At 33.0% G+C, this 17425-nt stretch overlaps 3 protein-coding genes and 4 non-coding genes across 7 annotated transcripts; 4 read left to right on the top strand and 3 right to left on the bottom strand.

Annotated features, from left to right (window-relative positions):
- The first annotated feature begins 30 nt into the window (after nt 1-30).
- On the top strand, nt 31-3918 carry LOC110604436 (probable fructokinase-6, chloroplastic). The gene is made up of 9 exons (XM_043951653.1): nt 31-205; nt 289-426; nt 1091-1383; nt 1763-1975; nt 2082-2278; nt 2405-2547; nt 3170-3240; nt 3559-3628; nt 3740-3918. Exons 1-9 carry the CDS (start codon nt 31-33, stop codon nt 3916-3918), a joined length of 1479 nt encoding a protein of 492 aa, XP_043807588.1.
- Nucleotides 3919-4309: 391 nt separating this feature from the next.
- On the bottom strand, nt 4310-7602 carry LOC110603167 (probable serine/threonine-protein kinase PBL7). The gene is made up of 6 exons (XM_021740866.2): nt 6904-7602; nt 6548-6805; nt 6289-6461; nt 6122-6201; nt 5862-6009; nt 4310-4830 (listed from the first exon to the last, which is right to left on the bottom strand). The coding sequence occupies exons 1-6, from the start codon at nt 7448-7450 to the stop codon at nt 4486-4488; spliced, it is 1551 nt and encodes a 516-aa protein (XP_021596558.1). The 5' UTR covers nt 7451-7602; the 3' UTR covers nt 4310-4485.
- A 4497-nt stretch (nt 7603-12099) lies between these two features.
- Nucleotides 12100-12181, top strand: TRNAS-AGA. The gene has a single exon. It is a non-coding gene; the product is annotated as a tRNA-Ser (tRNA).
- An 81-nt stretch (nt 12182-12262) lies between these two features.
- On the bottom strand, nt 12263-12336 carry TRNAN-GUU. The gene has a single exon. It is a non-coding gene; the product is annotated as a tRNA-Asn (tRNA).
- Nucleotides 12337-12897: 561 nt separating this feature from the next.
- Nucleotides 12898-12979, top strand: TRNAS-AGA. Its single transcript has one exon. It is a non-coding gene; the product is annotated as a tRNA-Ser (tRNA).
- An 81-nt stretch (nt 12980-13060) lies between these two features.
- TRNAN-GUU lies at nt 13061-13134 on the bottom strand. Its single transcript has one exon. It is a non-coding gene; the product is annotated as a tRNA-Asn (tRNA).
- A 2300-nt stretch (nt 13135-15434) lies between these two features.
- Nucleotides 15435-17141, top strand: LOC110603633 (putative transcription factor bHLH086). The gene is made up of 5 exons (XM_021741434.2): nt 15435-16100; nt 16193-16294; nt 16388-16453; nt 16578-16643; nt 16732-17141. The coding sequence occupies exons 1-5, from the start codon at nt 15477-15479 to the stop codon at nt 16858-16860; spliced, it is 987 nt and encodes a 328-aa protein (XP_021597126.1). The 5' UTR covers nt 15435-15476; the 3' UTR covers nt 16861-17141.
- The last annotated feature ends 284 nt before the right edge of the window (nt 17142-17425 follow it).

Genomic DNA, 17425 nt, shown 5'->3' with positions numbered 1-17425 from the left:
GAAATTTTCCTTTCTTTTCATTTCAACTGCATGGCTCTTCACTCTAGTGCCTTTTGCTTCGCTGGTGTGGCTTTGCACTCTCGTCATTCGGTTAATTTCAGACGTGGGAATGTTAGAGCCTTTGTTTCTCTTCTTCTCTTCTCATTTCCATTCCTCGATGCAGTTTCCAGAGTACCTATCTCATTTCTTGAAATTGCAAATGCCGGTTTTGTATTTTCTGTTGCAATTTTAATGTTAAAGTTTATGCTTTTTGTTTTCTACATCTAATGGCTACTTCATAATCGTTAGGGGAACGTTACTTTAGAATGTTCATTCTCACTGAAAATTTACTTGCCATTTGCTTGAATTTTTTGATCTGGTTGTTCCGTTGCCTTTTCGCTGTTTCTATATGGGGAGTTCTCCTTGTTAGGGATGTTGTACTTGTAGGTAATAAGTAGCTTATCTGAGTCAAAGTAGAGATGCTTTATGGCTGCAAGAAATGCTTCTACCAAAGAAGCTTAATGCAAGTTGGTAGCTAGCCCATGATTGTCATAATTCATTAATTTTGTGGATGTGATTAAAATTCAAGGATTGATCAGCAGGATCTTGCCATCAGGTCATTCACGAAGCTGCTTTTTTGGGTTTAACTTCATTGAAAACTGTGATCAGGTCAAGTTTATCTCCAACAATCACTCACTTGAGTTTAAGAAAAATACCGCTCAAAGATCAGATTTGATATCTTGAGGAGCATCTGTATTCAAAAGGACTGTTATTATATTCCAAGTTCCTGCAATAGGCTTCCATTTTGGAGCTGAAAGTCACCAAGTAAAAAGTTTTCTCTTCTCTTTCAGTAGAAATATTTGAGGTAACTATCAAATAATTCCCCATGAAATTCTTTAAATTATGTCTATTGTGATCAGAGCATTCCAAGATATTATAAGTTTTTTTTTTTTTTATTCTTTTGGTGGTTATATTCCATGCATTAAAGTTCGATCTCAACTGAAGCCTGAGATTGTCTCTTCTGGCAGGAGATGCTATTTCTAGGATATTGAAGTGCATATCCTTGATTCATGGATCTTATATATCAACTCTTAACTTACATAATTACTTTTTAACAATCAAACATTTTCTTCTTGTTTCCAACTTTCTGCAGCTGTTAAATTTGTTGTGGTTTCTTCTAACTTTTATGTTGTAGGTAAAGCATTTTCAGATAATGGGTTAAATGAAACAAAAGATTCCTTCCTTGTGGTTCTTTTTGGGGAAATGCTAATACATTTTGTCCCAACCATCAGTGGCCTTTCATTGGCTAAAGCACCTGCATTTAAAAAGGCTCCAGGAGGTGCACCAGCAAATGTTGCAGTTGGTGTTGCTCGTCTTGGCGGTTGCTCTGCTTTTATTGGGAAGGTACCATTTTAACTATATTCATAGTGTCACCTTGTCATTTTTAAAAATATAAGAAAGTAGCACTTGTAACATTCGTAATTAAATGACCATGTAACCATTTGGAAAAGAATAGCTTTGGCAGATCATGGCTTGAGATTGTAACCTAGGCATTCTAGGATTTCAAAGTGTTCTAATTAAACCTCTATATGAGGTTTAAGATTCAAACTACATTTATTCTGAAATTCAAGTTCATGAATTTTGTAGCATATCACACCCCATGTTGAAATTGATACATTGCGATGTTATCTCATGAACCACTTACCCCTTTTTCCTCAGCTCCCCTAAAAAGAAATTCTCAATTTACCTTTGATGGTTCAAATCTTCTCTGCAACATGCACAGGTTGGTGAAGATGAATTTGGATACATGCTTGCCAATATTTTAAAGGAGAATAATGTGAACAATGAAGGGATGCTTTTTGATCCTGGTGCACGAACTGCTTTTGCATTTGTTACATTGAGAAGTGATGGAGAATGTGAGTTCATGTTTTACTGTAATCCAAGTGCTGATGTGTTGCTTCGTGAAGATGAACTTGATTTTAATATGATTAGGAAGGTAAATGATCGTTTTTCTTTTATTTGCCAGCATCTGCGCTTGATGGATCAAAATCTCAACTCTTAAAAACTTTGGTTTATTTCTCCTATTTTCAGTTCCATGGCAGGCAAAAATATTTCATTATGGCTCTGTAAGTCTTATAACAGAGCCATGCAAGTTAGCGCACATTGCAGCAGCAAAAGCAGCAAAGGATGCTGGTGTCCTTCTGTCCTATGATCCTAACCTGAGGCTTCCACTGTGGTCGTCTGCTGAGAGTGCCAGAGAAGGCATTCTGAGCATTTGGGAACTTGCTGATGTAATTAAGGTAATAATCCTTTAAATGTAGATTAAGAACTCTGTCCTTGTTATTAATCATTTTCAATACCCTTTTCGAGAGGCATTAAGATACAAATACCAATCCTAATGGCCTCTGCTAAATTATATCTTTCTGATAAGTGAAGAAGAGATCTCTTTCTTAACTAAAGGGGAAGATCCATATGATGATGCTGTTGTTAGAAAACTATTCCATCCAAATCTTAAAATGCTTCTTGTCACCGAGGGTGCAGATGGTTGCAGGTATTACACGAAGGTAAGTTAAAAACATTTTTGCATTATTCTTGTGTTCAGTTGGACGAAAAAGTGAAAGATGGCCTCTTTTATGAGCAAGTATATCCATTGGAGATGATAAAAACATGTTTTGCATCCGAATTTAGAAAAAGCTTAGAAAGGGAGAAGCTTAATAACTGAATGTCATTCCTGAAATTGAACTTTCCTTTACTTCTTAGATTGTGGCTCCAGGTGATTGAATAACTAGGCTAAGTTTCAGTCGTCAACTCTCAAATTGTGCAACTAATGTGGAAATTATTTACGCTATTGCAAATGGGCTTCATGAATTCACCATGTTTTGGTCTTTAGAGAGAGTTAAAGAAACTGTGAGATGACCATTATCTTGTTAATTCTACCATCAAATAGCAATTTGGAAAATTCTCTCTGCTTCCAATGTTATCTTGTTCAAGGGCTGCATGAGAGACACGCTTTCTAATGAGTCGATCTAGAGGATTTGGTCCATAAATCTGTAGAATAAAACAATGGTTATATTTTGCAAAATATATGAATTTGAAGTCTTTTAAAATATCATTTGATGCATCTTTCTGGCATAGTGATAATTCCATCTTTTGATTGTTTGTATCCAACTTGGACGGTGTTGTACATGAGTGGAATTCAGTGGAAGAGTGAAGGGCCTAAAGGTGGATGCTGTGGACACTACGGGTGCTGGGGATGCTTTTGTAGTTCTACTATTGATATAAAGCGTGAAGTGAATGTTCAGTATTCCCATTTCCTTGTTCTACTATTGATATAAGCGGCTATGCTGGGAACACCACCCACAAGATAAGCTTACTAATGTTTGTGATGTCTGATTTCTCGTCGTTCTGGAACTTTTTTCTCAGTTTCTGTCAGTCGTCGTATAACTCTCTGTCGTACAAGCCAGAGACGGGATCATTAATATATTAAAATTAGTTTTTTTATTATAAATAAAATTTTCTCTACTTTAAGTGTTACGTGCACGTAGGCGATGGATACTGTGATTTATACTTGTATGGTAGTGGTTTATGGACATCCAAGTGCAAGGCAAAATTTTCATGGTTGTAAAAATTCTGGCATCATTCATCTGGAGTGAGTATTCTTGTGTGGTGGAGGCTGCTAATTGTAGATATTCTGGATTCAATTTGCCCTCTTGATTTTACTAAATTTTGTTTGAATAATTGGTCCAATTTTAACTAATAGCATTGGGACCAAAATCAGTTGAGAATTTTAACGTGATTCAATCCGGATTTCGCATTACACGCGAACTTGCTCACGTTTTTAAAAATGATACTGATGGTGATGGGTTCATATCACAACAGAAGTTCACAGATTTCGCCACAGTCAATCGTGGCCTAACGCATGGTGTAGCCAAAATTTAGATGTCACTGCCAACCCATCAACTCCTTTCCTTTATATTCCTTGTCTTGCGTTCTTAATAGTGGGGCATGATTTATTCTATGACTGTGAAAGGAGAACAGGAATCCTAAATGAGTTTTCATCCCGAGTCTTGTTTTGGTACAACTGCTTGTTGTGTTTCAATTTTTATATTCATCACCTCAGCAATCAATTTATTGTTGTAGCACATGGTTATTTTACCAAATGAGACACCCTAATTCCTATACTGGATAGAGCTAATTCATGACTGTGAAAGGAATTTACGTGCACGTAAAAATAATGCAATTCTATCTCCCAAATTGCATGAGGTATGTAGCTGCACTCAAGAATCCTGTTGATCAAAAAAGACGAATGAAAATCTGATTTCACTCTTCCTTTGGAAAACAGGCAAGCAAATGGAATCTATGTAACAATTTATCAGTGAATTTTTCCTATTTACAGTTTCAACACTTTTTCTATTCTGATGATCTCTACCACTTCTCTACAAGCAACAAAATAAGATAAACCCAAAAAGAGAATGGAAAAAAAAAAGATAGTTAAACGGCCATACATCATCGACAACAAAGGTGATCATCATCTTCAAACTCTGAAACTCCTAGCATTGCCAAAGCTAAGTGATTACTCATCTCACTTTTTGTCTCTTGTTTTTGAGGGTAGCACTCTATAATTCCGGAAATTTTGGATTTCTTCTTATTGTAGTAAATTGGCTCCTCTTCACCTCTCAGTATAGCAATAATTTCAGTGATGCTTGGCCTTCGAGATTCCTCATTACTTATACATGCAGCAGCTGCTTGAATCATCTGGGTAATTTGTGTCGTCTTTCTCGAAGTGCATTTAAGATGTGGGTCAAGCAACTCTGTAATGGCTCCTTTTCCCTTCTGCAATAAAGGTTTGGCCTGCAAAAGATGTCTACATCACAATCATGCCATGCAGGGCTAGTCACAAAAAACACTGTCAGGCTCTAATCATAAGAGAACAAGGCATTCAACAGGCACTCATGTCATGTTCAATTGCGGTACAATTTCGCAAGCCTCTACAAAAGTATTGGCTCACACTTCACAGAAACCACAAACTGTTCTTCAGTCTATATTGGACAGGCAAAGTCCAAATTCTTTCTGCCAAAAGAGAAAAAAAAAGGGGGGGGGGGGGGGGGGGGTTCATGAAAATTTTCTTATAAAATTTTCCCGATGCTACTACTTTTCATAGTGCAAACAAATTCTACTAAGAGTGATATACTTTCTGTAGCAAAAACAAATTAAAATGAGACTTAGTAGAATTTGGAGGTCAAAATGGCAATGAAGTTTGGAAATGATGGTACTTTTACAACAATTAACAACAAGGGGGGAGGAGGGGGGAAATGAACCTTATCCTTCACCCAATTCAGAAAATCAGAAACAAATTTGACAATTTTCAGACAACATTGGGGTAAACAATAAGAGGAACGTTTATTACTTCAACTTTAGCACAAGACATCACAAATTGAATGAAAAATATTTGAAAAGTTAAAACATGGTATTGATCCAGTTTATCCTAAAAGATATCCATTTACTTATGGTCCATTTCAAAATACAATGCATGAAGTTCTACCTGTTTCCAAGAGGCACCGAAAAGTGCCATAGAAATCAAGTCTAAAACCATAGCACCCTATACTGTCAGGCGTAACAATTAGAAACACTTTGTCATGTTTGCACATTTTCCAGTTTAAGAGTTCATATAATCCAGAAATCACCATCAAAATCTAATCACCAATTAGGTGTCCATACTCCATAATGTAAATATGCAGTCCCAGATTTAGGCATAATGAACTTAAAGGTAACAGGATTATCCCTTTTTCTTCATGGAAACTTCTACAAGGACCATTCATTCAAGCACAACAAAGTCAAAGAAGCTGATGAATAGTGGAGAAGAAATTAGTTCAATAACCTACCCAGAGTACCAAATTCTCTTCCCCCGGAGGTCTTCTTGCTTCAATTGGTTTCCTTCCTGTTATTAGTTCCAAAAGGACCACTCCGAAAGCATAAACATCAGTCTTATCAGATACTTTCCCATGCTGGAAGTACTCAGGGGCTAGGTAACTGTGGATTTAAATTTTATATCAGCAGATGAAAGGAATAGAAATTCTTGCTGAACAAGATCACTAACGATGAAAGTATTTATTCTTTTCCCATAAGTTTCCAGAAACCATACCCAAATGTTCCCTTGACAGTTTTGCAAAGGAAGGTTACTGAGGGTGCAGAGGTCCAAGTAGCCAATCCAAAATCACACAACTGTAAACACCATCATCGCAATAAATCAATCATAACAACATGAATGGACTAATCAATAAGTGTAACCCATAAGAAAAATGCCCTTACCTTAGGTATTTTCTTGGAAGAAAGGAGTATATTTGAGGGTTTAATATCCCTGTGAACAACACATCTATCTGTTCCATTATGCAAATATGCAATTGCCTGCGCAATTCCCAGTGCCACCTTGTACCTCACCGACCAAGGAAGTGATGAACCACCCTTTCCTCCTCTCATCTTTTCTGCAAATGGCTATTCCATAAATCACTGAAATTCCATATTTCAATATCAAATTTGAAATTCCTGCTCAAGGTAATGGAAAATTTACCATGCAAATGGCGCTCCAAGCTTCCACCTGAGACAAACTGGTAAACCAAGAACAAACCCTCCTCCGGATCAATACAAAACCCAACAAGGGGCACAATATTTGGATTATGAAGAGAGCTAGCAATCATCAATTCTCTACAAAAAGCTTTCGGAGATTCGTTGTCTTTCTTGTCTAATCTCTTAATAGCTACAGCCGTCCGCAATAATCCAACTCTACCCCTAAAAACAAAGCTCAAAGCTCCTCTTCCCAAAACTCTACCTACCAATTGCCCATAGGGAGAGAGAAGGAGAGTAAAAAACTCAAGCAATATACCAAATTAAAATCCAAAACAGAAGAAAAAGCGAGAAATTTAGTACCCTTTGAGAAATTACAGGTAGCAGCAAGAATTTCGCTATAACTAAATCTGACCAAAGAATTTGCCACCGGGGAGATATTCCTCTCCAGAGACTGAATTCTCCTCCATTTGAGTTCTTTAGCTCTAGTCTCGTTCAATCCATTATCCAGATTCACCAACAAAACAGTTGCAAACGCTGAAGAATTCATGTTCATTGACTCGAGCTCGACCTGAGAGCACAAACTGAACCTGAAAGAAGAGTGAACTGATTGTGGATCAGCATTTGTTAACTCCGGACCAGCACATCCACCAGATTCTGCCAGTAACCATGCCTTATTGTGCTCCAAATTAGCATTCCTGATTTTGCTGCTCTTGTTGCTTTTGTTGCTTCCATTTGGGAGAAAACAGGGCAAGCCAAGTTCCCAAACCATCTTTCTCAAAAGGGTTCTTAGCTTGAGCTCATTATGGTCACGGTACTGATCTGTGTCTGTGGAGGAAGGAGTGCGCAGAGCTATTATGCTATTTGGAGGCTCCGCTGTGTCTGTACAACTGCTTTGAAAGAAACCCATTCTTGAAAGCAGATCTCAATGAGAGCACAGAAACCCAGAAACAATAAAGAGAGAATATTAAAAAGTGAAAGCCGCTTTGCTTCAAGGGTGGAAAAGAATTTATCCGCGGAGAGACACAGACAAACAGAGAGAGAGAGAGAGAGAGAGAGAGAGAGAGAGAGAGAGAGATGACAGATGAGAAATAGACCAAAGGTATATAAAGGTAAATGCTGATTATTTTAGGTAGACATGTGTGGTCCTTGAAGAAAAACTATAAAAATAAAATTAAGAAAAATCAGAAGCAAGATACATAGAAAGAGAGAATGAGACAGTAGTACCAACCAGAAAATCTTGTGGGTTAATGAGCTAGATAACTTTCCTCGTATTTGGATATGAAACGAGAATCGTTACAAATTAATATTGAGATTATTATTGCACAAAAAGCAAAAAAGATGAAGCGTGTGATTTTATGGGTTTTTCGAGAAATTGTCTCTTTTTTGAGAAATTGACTACAGATGCTAAGATTTTATTACCAATATTATCATTAAAACACAAATCTTACCAAGATGAGCATGTTGTTTGGTCACCTTCCGAAACCCAACAACCTTCGCCCGGCAAGCAATCAACGATGCTTGCCTAGTTTAGTTTGTCTTCAGCAGACCTTCGACTTCTAAAATCAATGAGCTACGTGTAGTTATTACCACGAAATAGAAGCGAAAAAAGCTGAGGCCAATTTGAGCTTCTATACAACCAATTAATTTTCCTTCTATTCTAATTTCTTCCACACCTCTCCGTTGTTTGGTAAGCAAAAATGCACGCCTGACTGAAGACGCATCAAAATCAAAACGGCTAATAGTTTTCCCTAATTTATGACATCATTTTCTTGGATTTACTACTAACTAATAGTAACCGTAAAATGATCGCCATAATTGTGTATATATATATACATAATATTTTAATTTGAAAATTTTAATTTAAGAATATTCTTGATTGTAAATATTAAAATATATTTTTTTCATGATTTTTTATACGTCTTAATATCATTTTTTATTAATTTTCTAATTATATTCATATTAAATACATTAAATTTTATTAAATATTAAAAAGATTTTAAAAGATTTCTTAAAAATATAATTATAATAGTCAATTTTTATATTATTATAATTTAAAAAATAAATAATAATTTTAAAATAATTATAAATAAAAATTATAAGATAAAGTAAATAATAACTAAAACAACGGTTGCAATTAAATTAACAGACGATAATGACAGTAATAATAATAAATAAACATTAATGTTATCCATACTAAGCTGACATCAACTTTTTTTTTTTAATAAAAAAAACTACCATGCTTTTTTTAATGCAAGTAAAATTGGCATTTAAAAACCTAACAGACTATAAATCATAGCGGAATAAGAGCATAACAAAGCAGTTGAAAATCTAGGCCTAACAAATCAACCCATAATCCATAGCTCAATCTTAGAGATGATTTTGGAATTACCTGAGTTGGACCATCACAAACCATCTCCATCACCACTGATGCAAAGGTAGTTGAACGAGAATAAAAGTTGTACGACCACACAATCACCATGCAAAGTCCAAAAAACACTAAATACCAATAGTTCAACATAGAATAAACTTGCAGTGATGTCATACACACCAAGGGCTAAAGGAGCCAAAACAAAATAAAATCTAGAAGCAAGCAAGTTCCACCGTAAAACAATCGTTAGGCTTCTAAACTATGACAATTGATTGTTAGGGATAGTTGATTTACCAGTAGCGGAGCTTTGGTTGGCTCCTGACGGCTATTTTATACCTCTGATAGATTGAAAATATTATAATTCAACTACTTTCTTCAATAATAATAACAATTGCAAATAAATTATTAAATAAATTTATATTGAAATCCTCAATAAAATAATATTAATATGAAACATTTAAAAAATTTACGATAACTAAAAAAACACAACTCTTGAAAAACTTTGCGAACGCCTACAATTAAATACGATGATTTTAACCATTCAACTATGAGCTCTAGATAAAAAATATGCATCATTCATTTTAATAAATTTTAGCAAATGAAATATTTGTCAAAATTATTATACTTGAATTTAAAATTTTAATTATTATTTTCAATATCTGAACGATGTTCTATTACTATTTATTTTAAACCATCCAAATTCTTATAAATTTGATTATTACTGATTTGAATAATATCAAACGCATTAAATTTAATATTTTAATTAATAATTTATATAAAATATATTTTTTATTAATAATTATTTATTTAAATTTTAATATTTATATTATTCTATATTTTAAATCAATATATACTATCATAAATTTATGTTTTTATTTTTTAATTAATTATTACCATAAATAAATGTAAATAGTAAATATTTTATATATAAAATATTATTACGGTCGCTATATAAATTGATTTTGAGGTGTGAAAGAAAATATTTTTTTTAGGGAGTGAATTATTCTCGCTATATTTATTATATGGTAATATATCTTTAAAATACAATAAAATTACAAAAATTATAAACAATAATTTTATAAATTTTTTAAAAAATTTTATATTAAAATTTATGAAATAATATGAAAGAATATATAAAATTTAGAATAATCGATATTGAAAATACTTTTTAATATGTTTGAATGAAAATAATAAAAAATTATATTTATATATCAATTAACCATGTGTCAAAGTATAAAATATTTAATTTATAATAAAATTTATCAATTTTAATTTTTTTTCAAAATACTCTTTTAAAATATTTTATATTTAAATTAAAGTTTATTCTAATATAAATACTTTAAAAATTTCAAAAAATTTTATGTGAATTTTTTATTTTCAATTTTTATAATTTATTTAAATAAATTATTAAAAAATTTCGACTAAAATTATACTTAGTCGCAAATACTATTTATAAGCTTTAATCTATTATACGTTGAATTATAATCTATTCAAATCCGTATTAATAAAATTGAGTTTAATTATATGTTTAAAATTATTCCAACAGTTGCCATGTAATAGCTTTTTTTCGGTTGTCGGCGAGAGGCTTTCAAATTGTTTCAATCAGTGGCACACCGGACTTCTCCGCGTCCTTTTGGCATCTAAATGCTAATTGCCAAGACTAACCATCGCCATCCCAGAAGAATATTCCATTAGAGAGTGACCTTCCACAGTCAGAATTCATGATTTTTTTTTTCTTTTTCACTAAGGAATTCCGGAAATTAAAACTAGACCACAAGTAAAACATCATATTCAAGTCTTAAATTCTCTTGTTAATAGTTTTAACTTTCAACAAACAATTATTAGTTTAGTAATTTAATACTAGCTTATTGTATATTTTATATATGTTTTAAAAAAATAAAATTTTATTATTTTCAAAAATAGTAACAATAATTATATTATGGAGTATCAAAAGTGTGGTATTGCATTGATATGATGATTTTAAGCCTCACAAAAGAGAATAATTATAACAATATAATTGGGAATTCTCAATAATAATCTCTAATATAGGTGAACTAGTTAGGCAGGGCTTAGGCTTCTCCACACGTGCGACCCCACCATGCCATTGTCTCTATTTTTTAGCCTAATCTATTTGGTCCCAATATATGCACCATATCGTCAGACCAAAATGGGTCCCAAAAAAAAATGAAATGATTAGACCGTACAAACCAACATTAATATATTTTAGTTAATATATCAATTATGTATTAGCTTCTTCTCAAAAAAGCTGTTAGTTTCCTCCGCCCGCACTTTTTCTCTCGTACGGGTGACCCCATAATAAGTTTTTTTTTTAACTTTGTGCAACAAGCTTATTTAAGAAGGTTTTTTTCTTTTGCTGTATGATCTCTCCTTTCTTCCTTTTACGTGTTTTAGTGATAAATTCTTAGTTAAGTTATGCAGATTTATTCTTTTCATAATTATGTCTTGTAAAAGATAAATATGGTGATTGTGAGTGAAACTTTTGGAGGTGCATTATAGTCTTTTAATAGAACAGTAATTCTGTATTAATTTTCCTTAATTCTTACGTTAGTGGTTGTAGGTAATTTTATAAATGAAATCTTTAACTTTTGAAAAAATAAGTGCACGGAGATTTAATCTCCAACTATAACAAGGTGGCAGTATTCGAATTGCTTGTGGAAGGCAAAGCCACAAAAGGGGGGAGCATGTGGCGGTGAGCATCGTTGATCTCGGATGCTATTAAATGTGTTTCTCACACTTCAAATATAAAATTACATCACATCAATCAACCTATCTAAATGCAAGTGCTAAGTTTAAATTGGGCTGTATTTAGCTTCACTCAAAGCCACATGACGTGTCAATAACTTTATATAGTTAATATTTTTACAATGACCAAGCAGTTATCAATAACTAAATAAATATTATTATGTTTTTAAAATTTTATTTTATTAAAAATTAAATTAAACTGTAATAAATAAAAAATTAAATTAAATTTTAAAATTAATTTAATTCAATAAATTTTATTTTATTTTCTTATATATATTTAAAAAAGATAGTTTTTTTTATTATTTTTTATATTTATTTAAAAATATTATATTTTATTAAATATTAAGTGATGTTTTGAATATTCATCTAGAAAAATAATAATTAATTTATATAATTAATGGTTTTGTTGATACCACCATGTATAAGTGGGCGTGCCGGAGTGGTTATCGGGCATGACTAGAAATCATGTGGGCTCTGCCCGCGCAGGTTCGAATCCTGCCGCTCACGCTTGCATTTTTGCTCGCAGCCCATAGGCTGTCTCCAAGCCTCCAAAAGCCTTTTCACCTGGGGGACAAAAATGAGAAGTTACGCTAGAAGGAGGGCTTGAACCTCCGACCTTGTGGTTAACAGCCACACGCTCTAACCAACTGAGCTATTCCAGCTTTGCAGTTTGCTTTTGTAAACTCAATTACATCTATCCATATTCAGATTACAATTCCTTATTCTTTTAGCATGCGACATTCACATATATTACTCCTTTCTCCTCTAATTTGTGTATATTTTATTTTCTTACATATATTTAAAAAATAATTTTTTATTAATTTTGTATACTTATTAAAAAATATTATATTTTATTAAATATTAAGTGATATTTTGAATATTTATTTAAAAAAATAATAATTAATGAAAGAGATTATATTGAAAATAAAATAAAATATAATATAATTATAATAATCAATTTATAAATTAATCATAATATAAAAAGAGAAATAGACAATGATTTTAAGATAACTAAAATAAAAAGAAAAAAAAATCATAGGATGGAATGAATAATAAATATTAATATAATTTACCTTACATTCATCTAACAAAGTGCTTTAATGCTTTGAGTTTAGTCAGAGGATGAATATATATTTCTATATTTTCAATTAAATTAATTTTTATGTAAATCTAGAATAGAGACATCAGATAATTAACGTTTTTGTTGGTACCGCCATGACTAAGTGGGCGTGCCGGAGTGGTTATCGGGCATGACTAGAAATCATGTGGGCTCTGCCCGCGCAGGTTCGAATCCTGCCGCTCACGTTTGCATTTTTGCTCGCAGCCCATAGGCTGTCTCCAAGCCTCTAAAAGCCTTTTCACCTGGGGGACAAAAATGAGAGTTCACGCTAGAAGGAGGGCTTGAACCTCCGACCTTGTGGTTAACAGCCACACGCTCTAACCAACTGAGCTATTCCAGCTTTGCATTTTGCTTTTGTAAAAATTTAGCTAAATCAAATAATATTTGGCTCCCTGGCAGCTTCTAGGATCAGCAGTGGCACATCCAAATATATAATATTCCCATCTTCATGCATGCTAGTCTGGGCCCGGACTTTCTGTTCGTGAGTTAAGGAGCGTTTGCTTGGGCCTTCTCTTTTTATCTTTCATGCTTTTTGGGCTCTGAATCTTTTTTTTTTTTATCTTTTACAAGTTTTTATTTGACCAAAAAACTCAGGCCCATTGATCAACCACATTCCTCGCCACACGCAGTAACTCGCACATGATATATTGTAAGTTATGTATTTTAAGGAAATTTGATAATAACAATGATAAAATTATTAAAAATAAATTGGTTTTGATGGAATACTATAGTAAGTTTCTTCTTTTAACGTTGAATAGCTCTTAGTATCTAATTAATGAATAAATGATATATTACATAATTATGATAAGCTCTATAATTTAAATTAACAAAAATTATATTAGATGAACACCTTAATATAATTAAGAAATTTATTTTTACACGGGGGATCTAGCAATATCTTTCATGGCTTTTATGAATGATGAGGATTTTATTTTATTTTTTAATTATAAAAATTAAAGTTAAAATATGCAATAATTAAACTCATTTTCATATAGTTTGGACTTGACATAATCACATTTAATTGACAATCATTAGAAAGTTTGATAACATTTAATAATTAGACGTGAAGATAAAGATGAACCAAGACAAAATTAGAAACACATGGTTGGGATGAGGGACTGGGATTCCAAATTGTTTGAGAAAAAAGAAAAAGAAAACAGCACATCTCCTTGAGACAAGGAATACTTGTTATTTCAATGCCAGCTTCAGTTTCTCTGCTTCACAGTTCTCTTGTCTGATAAGTAGAACGTACATGTGGATGACGATCTACATTGGGCTTCCAAAACCTCTACTTAATTGTGTTGATGGGCAGCCACCTTTTCCCAACTTTGCAGTATTAAATCTGATTCCTGTCAAGTTTATTTACTATTGATGAGTTGTGTATGCCTAGTCAGCATATGGTTAATTAATAGGATTTATCAATAATATTTATTCTAATTAAGTTTCAGGAAATCAAGAGTATATCATATAATGGCATTCTTATCTGTGGAATCTCCCTGTGTCTGCAACATTAAAAAGGCTTAAACTTCAAAAGATGGAAGAGGGTTTCCAAACAATAATCACAAAAAATCATACCCACATGAGAGAAGAATTCTGTAAACAAAACTGAACTATGGCAAAGAATTTTCCTATATTCGAAGTTGACGATGACTCATCAAACCAATCAGGGTTTGGTTGCAAGATTAATTAATTTTATAAGAAGCAAGCTTTCAATTAATGACTTGGCTAGTGTACACATCAAGCATGGAATTAATGTAACATGTAGATATTAAATAATGCATGAAACCACGTGATGAAGCAATTAAGAAGGAAACAGTGTAGGAAGCACCCTTCAATATTAGTCTATGGGTTCTTGAAAGTGAGACTATAACCATCTGGGAATCTTCAAAGACGTGCGATGGCAAAAGATCCGGCGAGCCCTTCGCTGCTTTGCCCTAATCGATCTCCTTCTCCCTTCTTCTTCCATTTTTATTCACCTCTATCTGCCAGCTAACAGTTCCAAGACAAAGATAAAATATATTGTATATATGAGTTCTTTAATTTGCAAGTTCATTGATTCAATATAAATGTAATAAATATTTCTCTTACCTTCCTTGTTCATATAGCTACTTAGACTTTTTAACCATCCTCAGTTTCACACTGTCGTCTAGAATCATGGACCAGTTAATTACTAGTTAAAATTTGTTCTAATCAAATTAATTCACTTAGTTACCAACAAATTATTGAATACTTTACTTGTATAGTCAAAATTTTAATTTTTTTAGAAATTTCATATATTATTTAAAAAAATTTATCTAAACACCATTCTCATTTCTATCAATTTTATTCATACGTGCGATCGAGAATATATTATCTAGTATAATGCTAAAAGAAAGTAATTCTCATTGTTATATTATTTTTTCTTCACTTTATCAAAGAGCTTTTTAAAAAATAAAATTAAGATAATTTTTTTTATAAAATTTTTTCAAATATAAATATTAAGAAGTGATAAAAAATTTTATTATACTAATTTTTTTTTTTAAAAGAAAAGATTGCAATCAAATTTAACCATTAATTTATGTAGTACCATTATTTTTTTTGGTCTCTACAAATAGGCCTTGCCGTAGCTTTCTGTCTTCACCATATGCCTACCTGCTTGAACTAAGTCTCAATTCTAGTTCATCTCTCTCTCTCTCTCTCTCAATGGCACTTGCTAAGTACCGTATGGGTTCGGTTCAGACTTGTGCCTATAATGAAAACGTGACGGTGGATCTTTATGGCTTTGATGATGAGAACCAAAAGAAGATGGTCCTTGAAGAAGGGGAAAGCAGCAATTGCTTCGACAAGACTAATAATGGGCTGACCATCAAGAATTTAGCCGTGAGACATTCTTCTTCTTCTCTTGGCAGTCCAAGCAGTGCGAATTCTAATGAATTAATTTTTCATTCCACAAGCCATCAAACTGAGGAAGCTCATTCTTTGATCAATTTTCGCAGCGGGTACGATCATTTCGTACATGCTAATGGATCTTTGCTTAGCTTCCAGCAGAACAATCCACAGGCTACTAGTCACCAAGACGACTACACAACTTGGGAAGGGAACTTCAATTACAATTACCACCGGAATCAGATGAATCCAAAGTGTAACACGGATCCTCGTTTGTTGGAAGAAATCAACTGCTTTCAAACAGCTAGCAACTTCAATTCCATGGCCAATACTGAAACGGAAAATCATGGGGATTGGTTATACTCTGAAGGGACTATAGCTACAGATGTCGTCCAAGAGTCTGGTACACAAGATGTAAACTTCCATAAGCGTCCTAATTTGGTACTTTTTATCTTCCCTTTAATTTTTCCCCTCTTGTTCTAATGGTTGAAACCGAGGTCTTATCAAGTAGCTAAAATTTCTATTGGCTTCAGGGAGAGAGTATGCAGGCTCTGAAGAAGCCATGCAATGGTGCAACCAGGAAGCCAAAACCTAAGTCTTCTCCATCCAAGGACCCGCAGAGTATTGCAGCAAAGGTTTGTTTAATTTAAACCAAAGTTTGTGTCTAAATTAGGAAAAATCAACCTCGGAATTTGGTTTTCTGAGATGATTTATATTTATCTTCCCAGAATCGACGAGAGCGGATTAGCGAGAGGCTTAAAGTATTGCAGGAACTGGTGCCTAATGGTTCAAAGGTATAAAAACTATCAAACACTATGTATAGTTTCTTCTTTCAGATGAGATTATTTTCTCGACGCTAAATTCCATCAGTTATTCTGATTATCGTATTCCCGATTCTTGGCAATGTGTTCTGCGCAGGTTGATTTGGTTACCATGTTAGAGAAAGCCATTAGTTATGTCAAGTTTCTACAGCTGCAAGTAAAGGTAAAAACCAAGAACAATATTACTTCTTTCCCATTAAAGACCATAGAATTAAGCTGATCAATTTCTTTGCATCTATTTTCTGATGCAGGTGTTGGCAACCGATGAATTTTGGCCGGCCCAAGGTGGGAAAGCACCTGATATATCCCAGGTAAAGGAAGCCATTGATGCCATCCTTTCATCTCAGAAAGACAGGAATTCCAGCTCAAGCTCAAAGTGATTAATGCTTTATAATTAGCCAAGAAGATGAAGAAGAAGAAAATATGTAACAATATATTGTGAAGACAACTTCTCAGGCAAAGAATAAGCTTTGTTTTGGAAGCTTACTTTTAGAAGTTAGCAAAGATAATTGTTGGATTAACCGAGAAAGGAAATCCGAATACCTAACAATAATATTTTTGTTACGTTTTCTTCATAAGATCTTGTAATGAAATTACATTCTATATTTTCCTGATGTAATGAATTGAGTGTACTAAGACAACAAAAAAACTTGTAATGATTTCTTCCCTAGACAATTCTTTCTTGGTATGTGCATGAAGACATATGTAACGTTACTCATTGTTATTTATAGATCAAATCTAACAATTATTACCTTATTTTCTTCTTTGCTTTGAAGAAACGGAAATTCCACTGAACAAAGAGATGTTGATTCATTAAAAATTTCACTGCACGAGTGCTATCTACTATTTACAGTATAACAAAACTCGATGAATGGATCAGATTAATAAAAATAATTATAGTAATGGTGAAGGGTCATGTGAAATAGAGAATGGCAGACTGGAATT

Source organism: Manihot esculenta, chromosome 2 (assembly GCF_001659605.2).
Source record: "Manihot esculenta cultivar AM560-2 chromosome 2, M.esculenta_v8, whole genome shotgun sequence".
NCBI lineage: Eukaryota > Viridiplantae > Streptophyta > Magnoliopsida > Malpighiales > Euphorbiaceae > Manihot > Manihot esculenta.
This window is presented reverse-complemented; position numbering and strand designations above follow the sequence as displayed.

Excerpts from the sequence above, each read along its gene's own strand:
- LOC110604436 (XM_043951653.1), top strand. The coding sequence starts at position 31 with ATGGCTCTTCACTCTAGTGCCTTTTGCTTCGCTGGTGTGGCTTTGCAC. Across the intron at positions 206-288 it reads TCTTGAAATTGCAAATGCCG|GGGAACGTTACTTTAGAATG; the intron begins GTTTTGTATTTT and ends CATAATCGTTAG. Across the intron at positions 427-1,090 it reads TAGGGATGTTGTACTTGTAG|TTAACAATCAAACATTTTCT; the intron begins GTAATAAGTAGC and ends CATAATTACTTT.
- LOC110603167 (XM_021740866.2), bottom strand. The coding sequence starts at position 7,450 with ATGGGTTTCTTTCAAAGCAGTTGTACAGACACAGCGGAGCCTCCAAAT. Across the intron at positions 6,202-6,288 it reads CTTCCAAGAAAATACCTAAG|TTGTGTGATTTTGGATTGGC; the intron begins GTAAGGGCATTT and ends TGGTGTTTACAG. Across the intron at positions 4,831-5,861 it reads AAGAGAATTTGGTACTCTGG|GCCAAACCTTTATTGCAGAA; the intron begins GTAGGTTATTGA and ends CATCTTTTGCAG.
- LOC110603633 (XM_021741434.2), top strand. The coding sequence starts at position 15,477 with ATGGCACTTGCTAAGTACCGTATGGGTTCGGTTCAGACTTGTGCCTAT. Across the intron at positions 16,454-16,577 it reads TGGTGCCTAATGGTTCAAAG|GTTGATTTGGTTACCATGTT; the intron begins GTATAAAAACTA and ends TGTTCTGCGCAG. Across the intron at positions 16,644-16,731 it reads TTCTACAGCTGCAAGTAAAG|GTGTTGGCAACCGATGAATT; the intron begins GTAAAAACCAAG and ends TTTCTGATGCAG.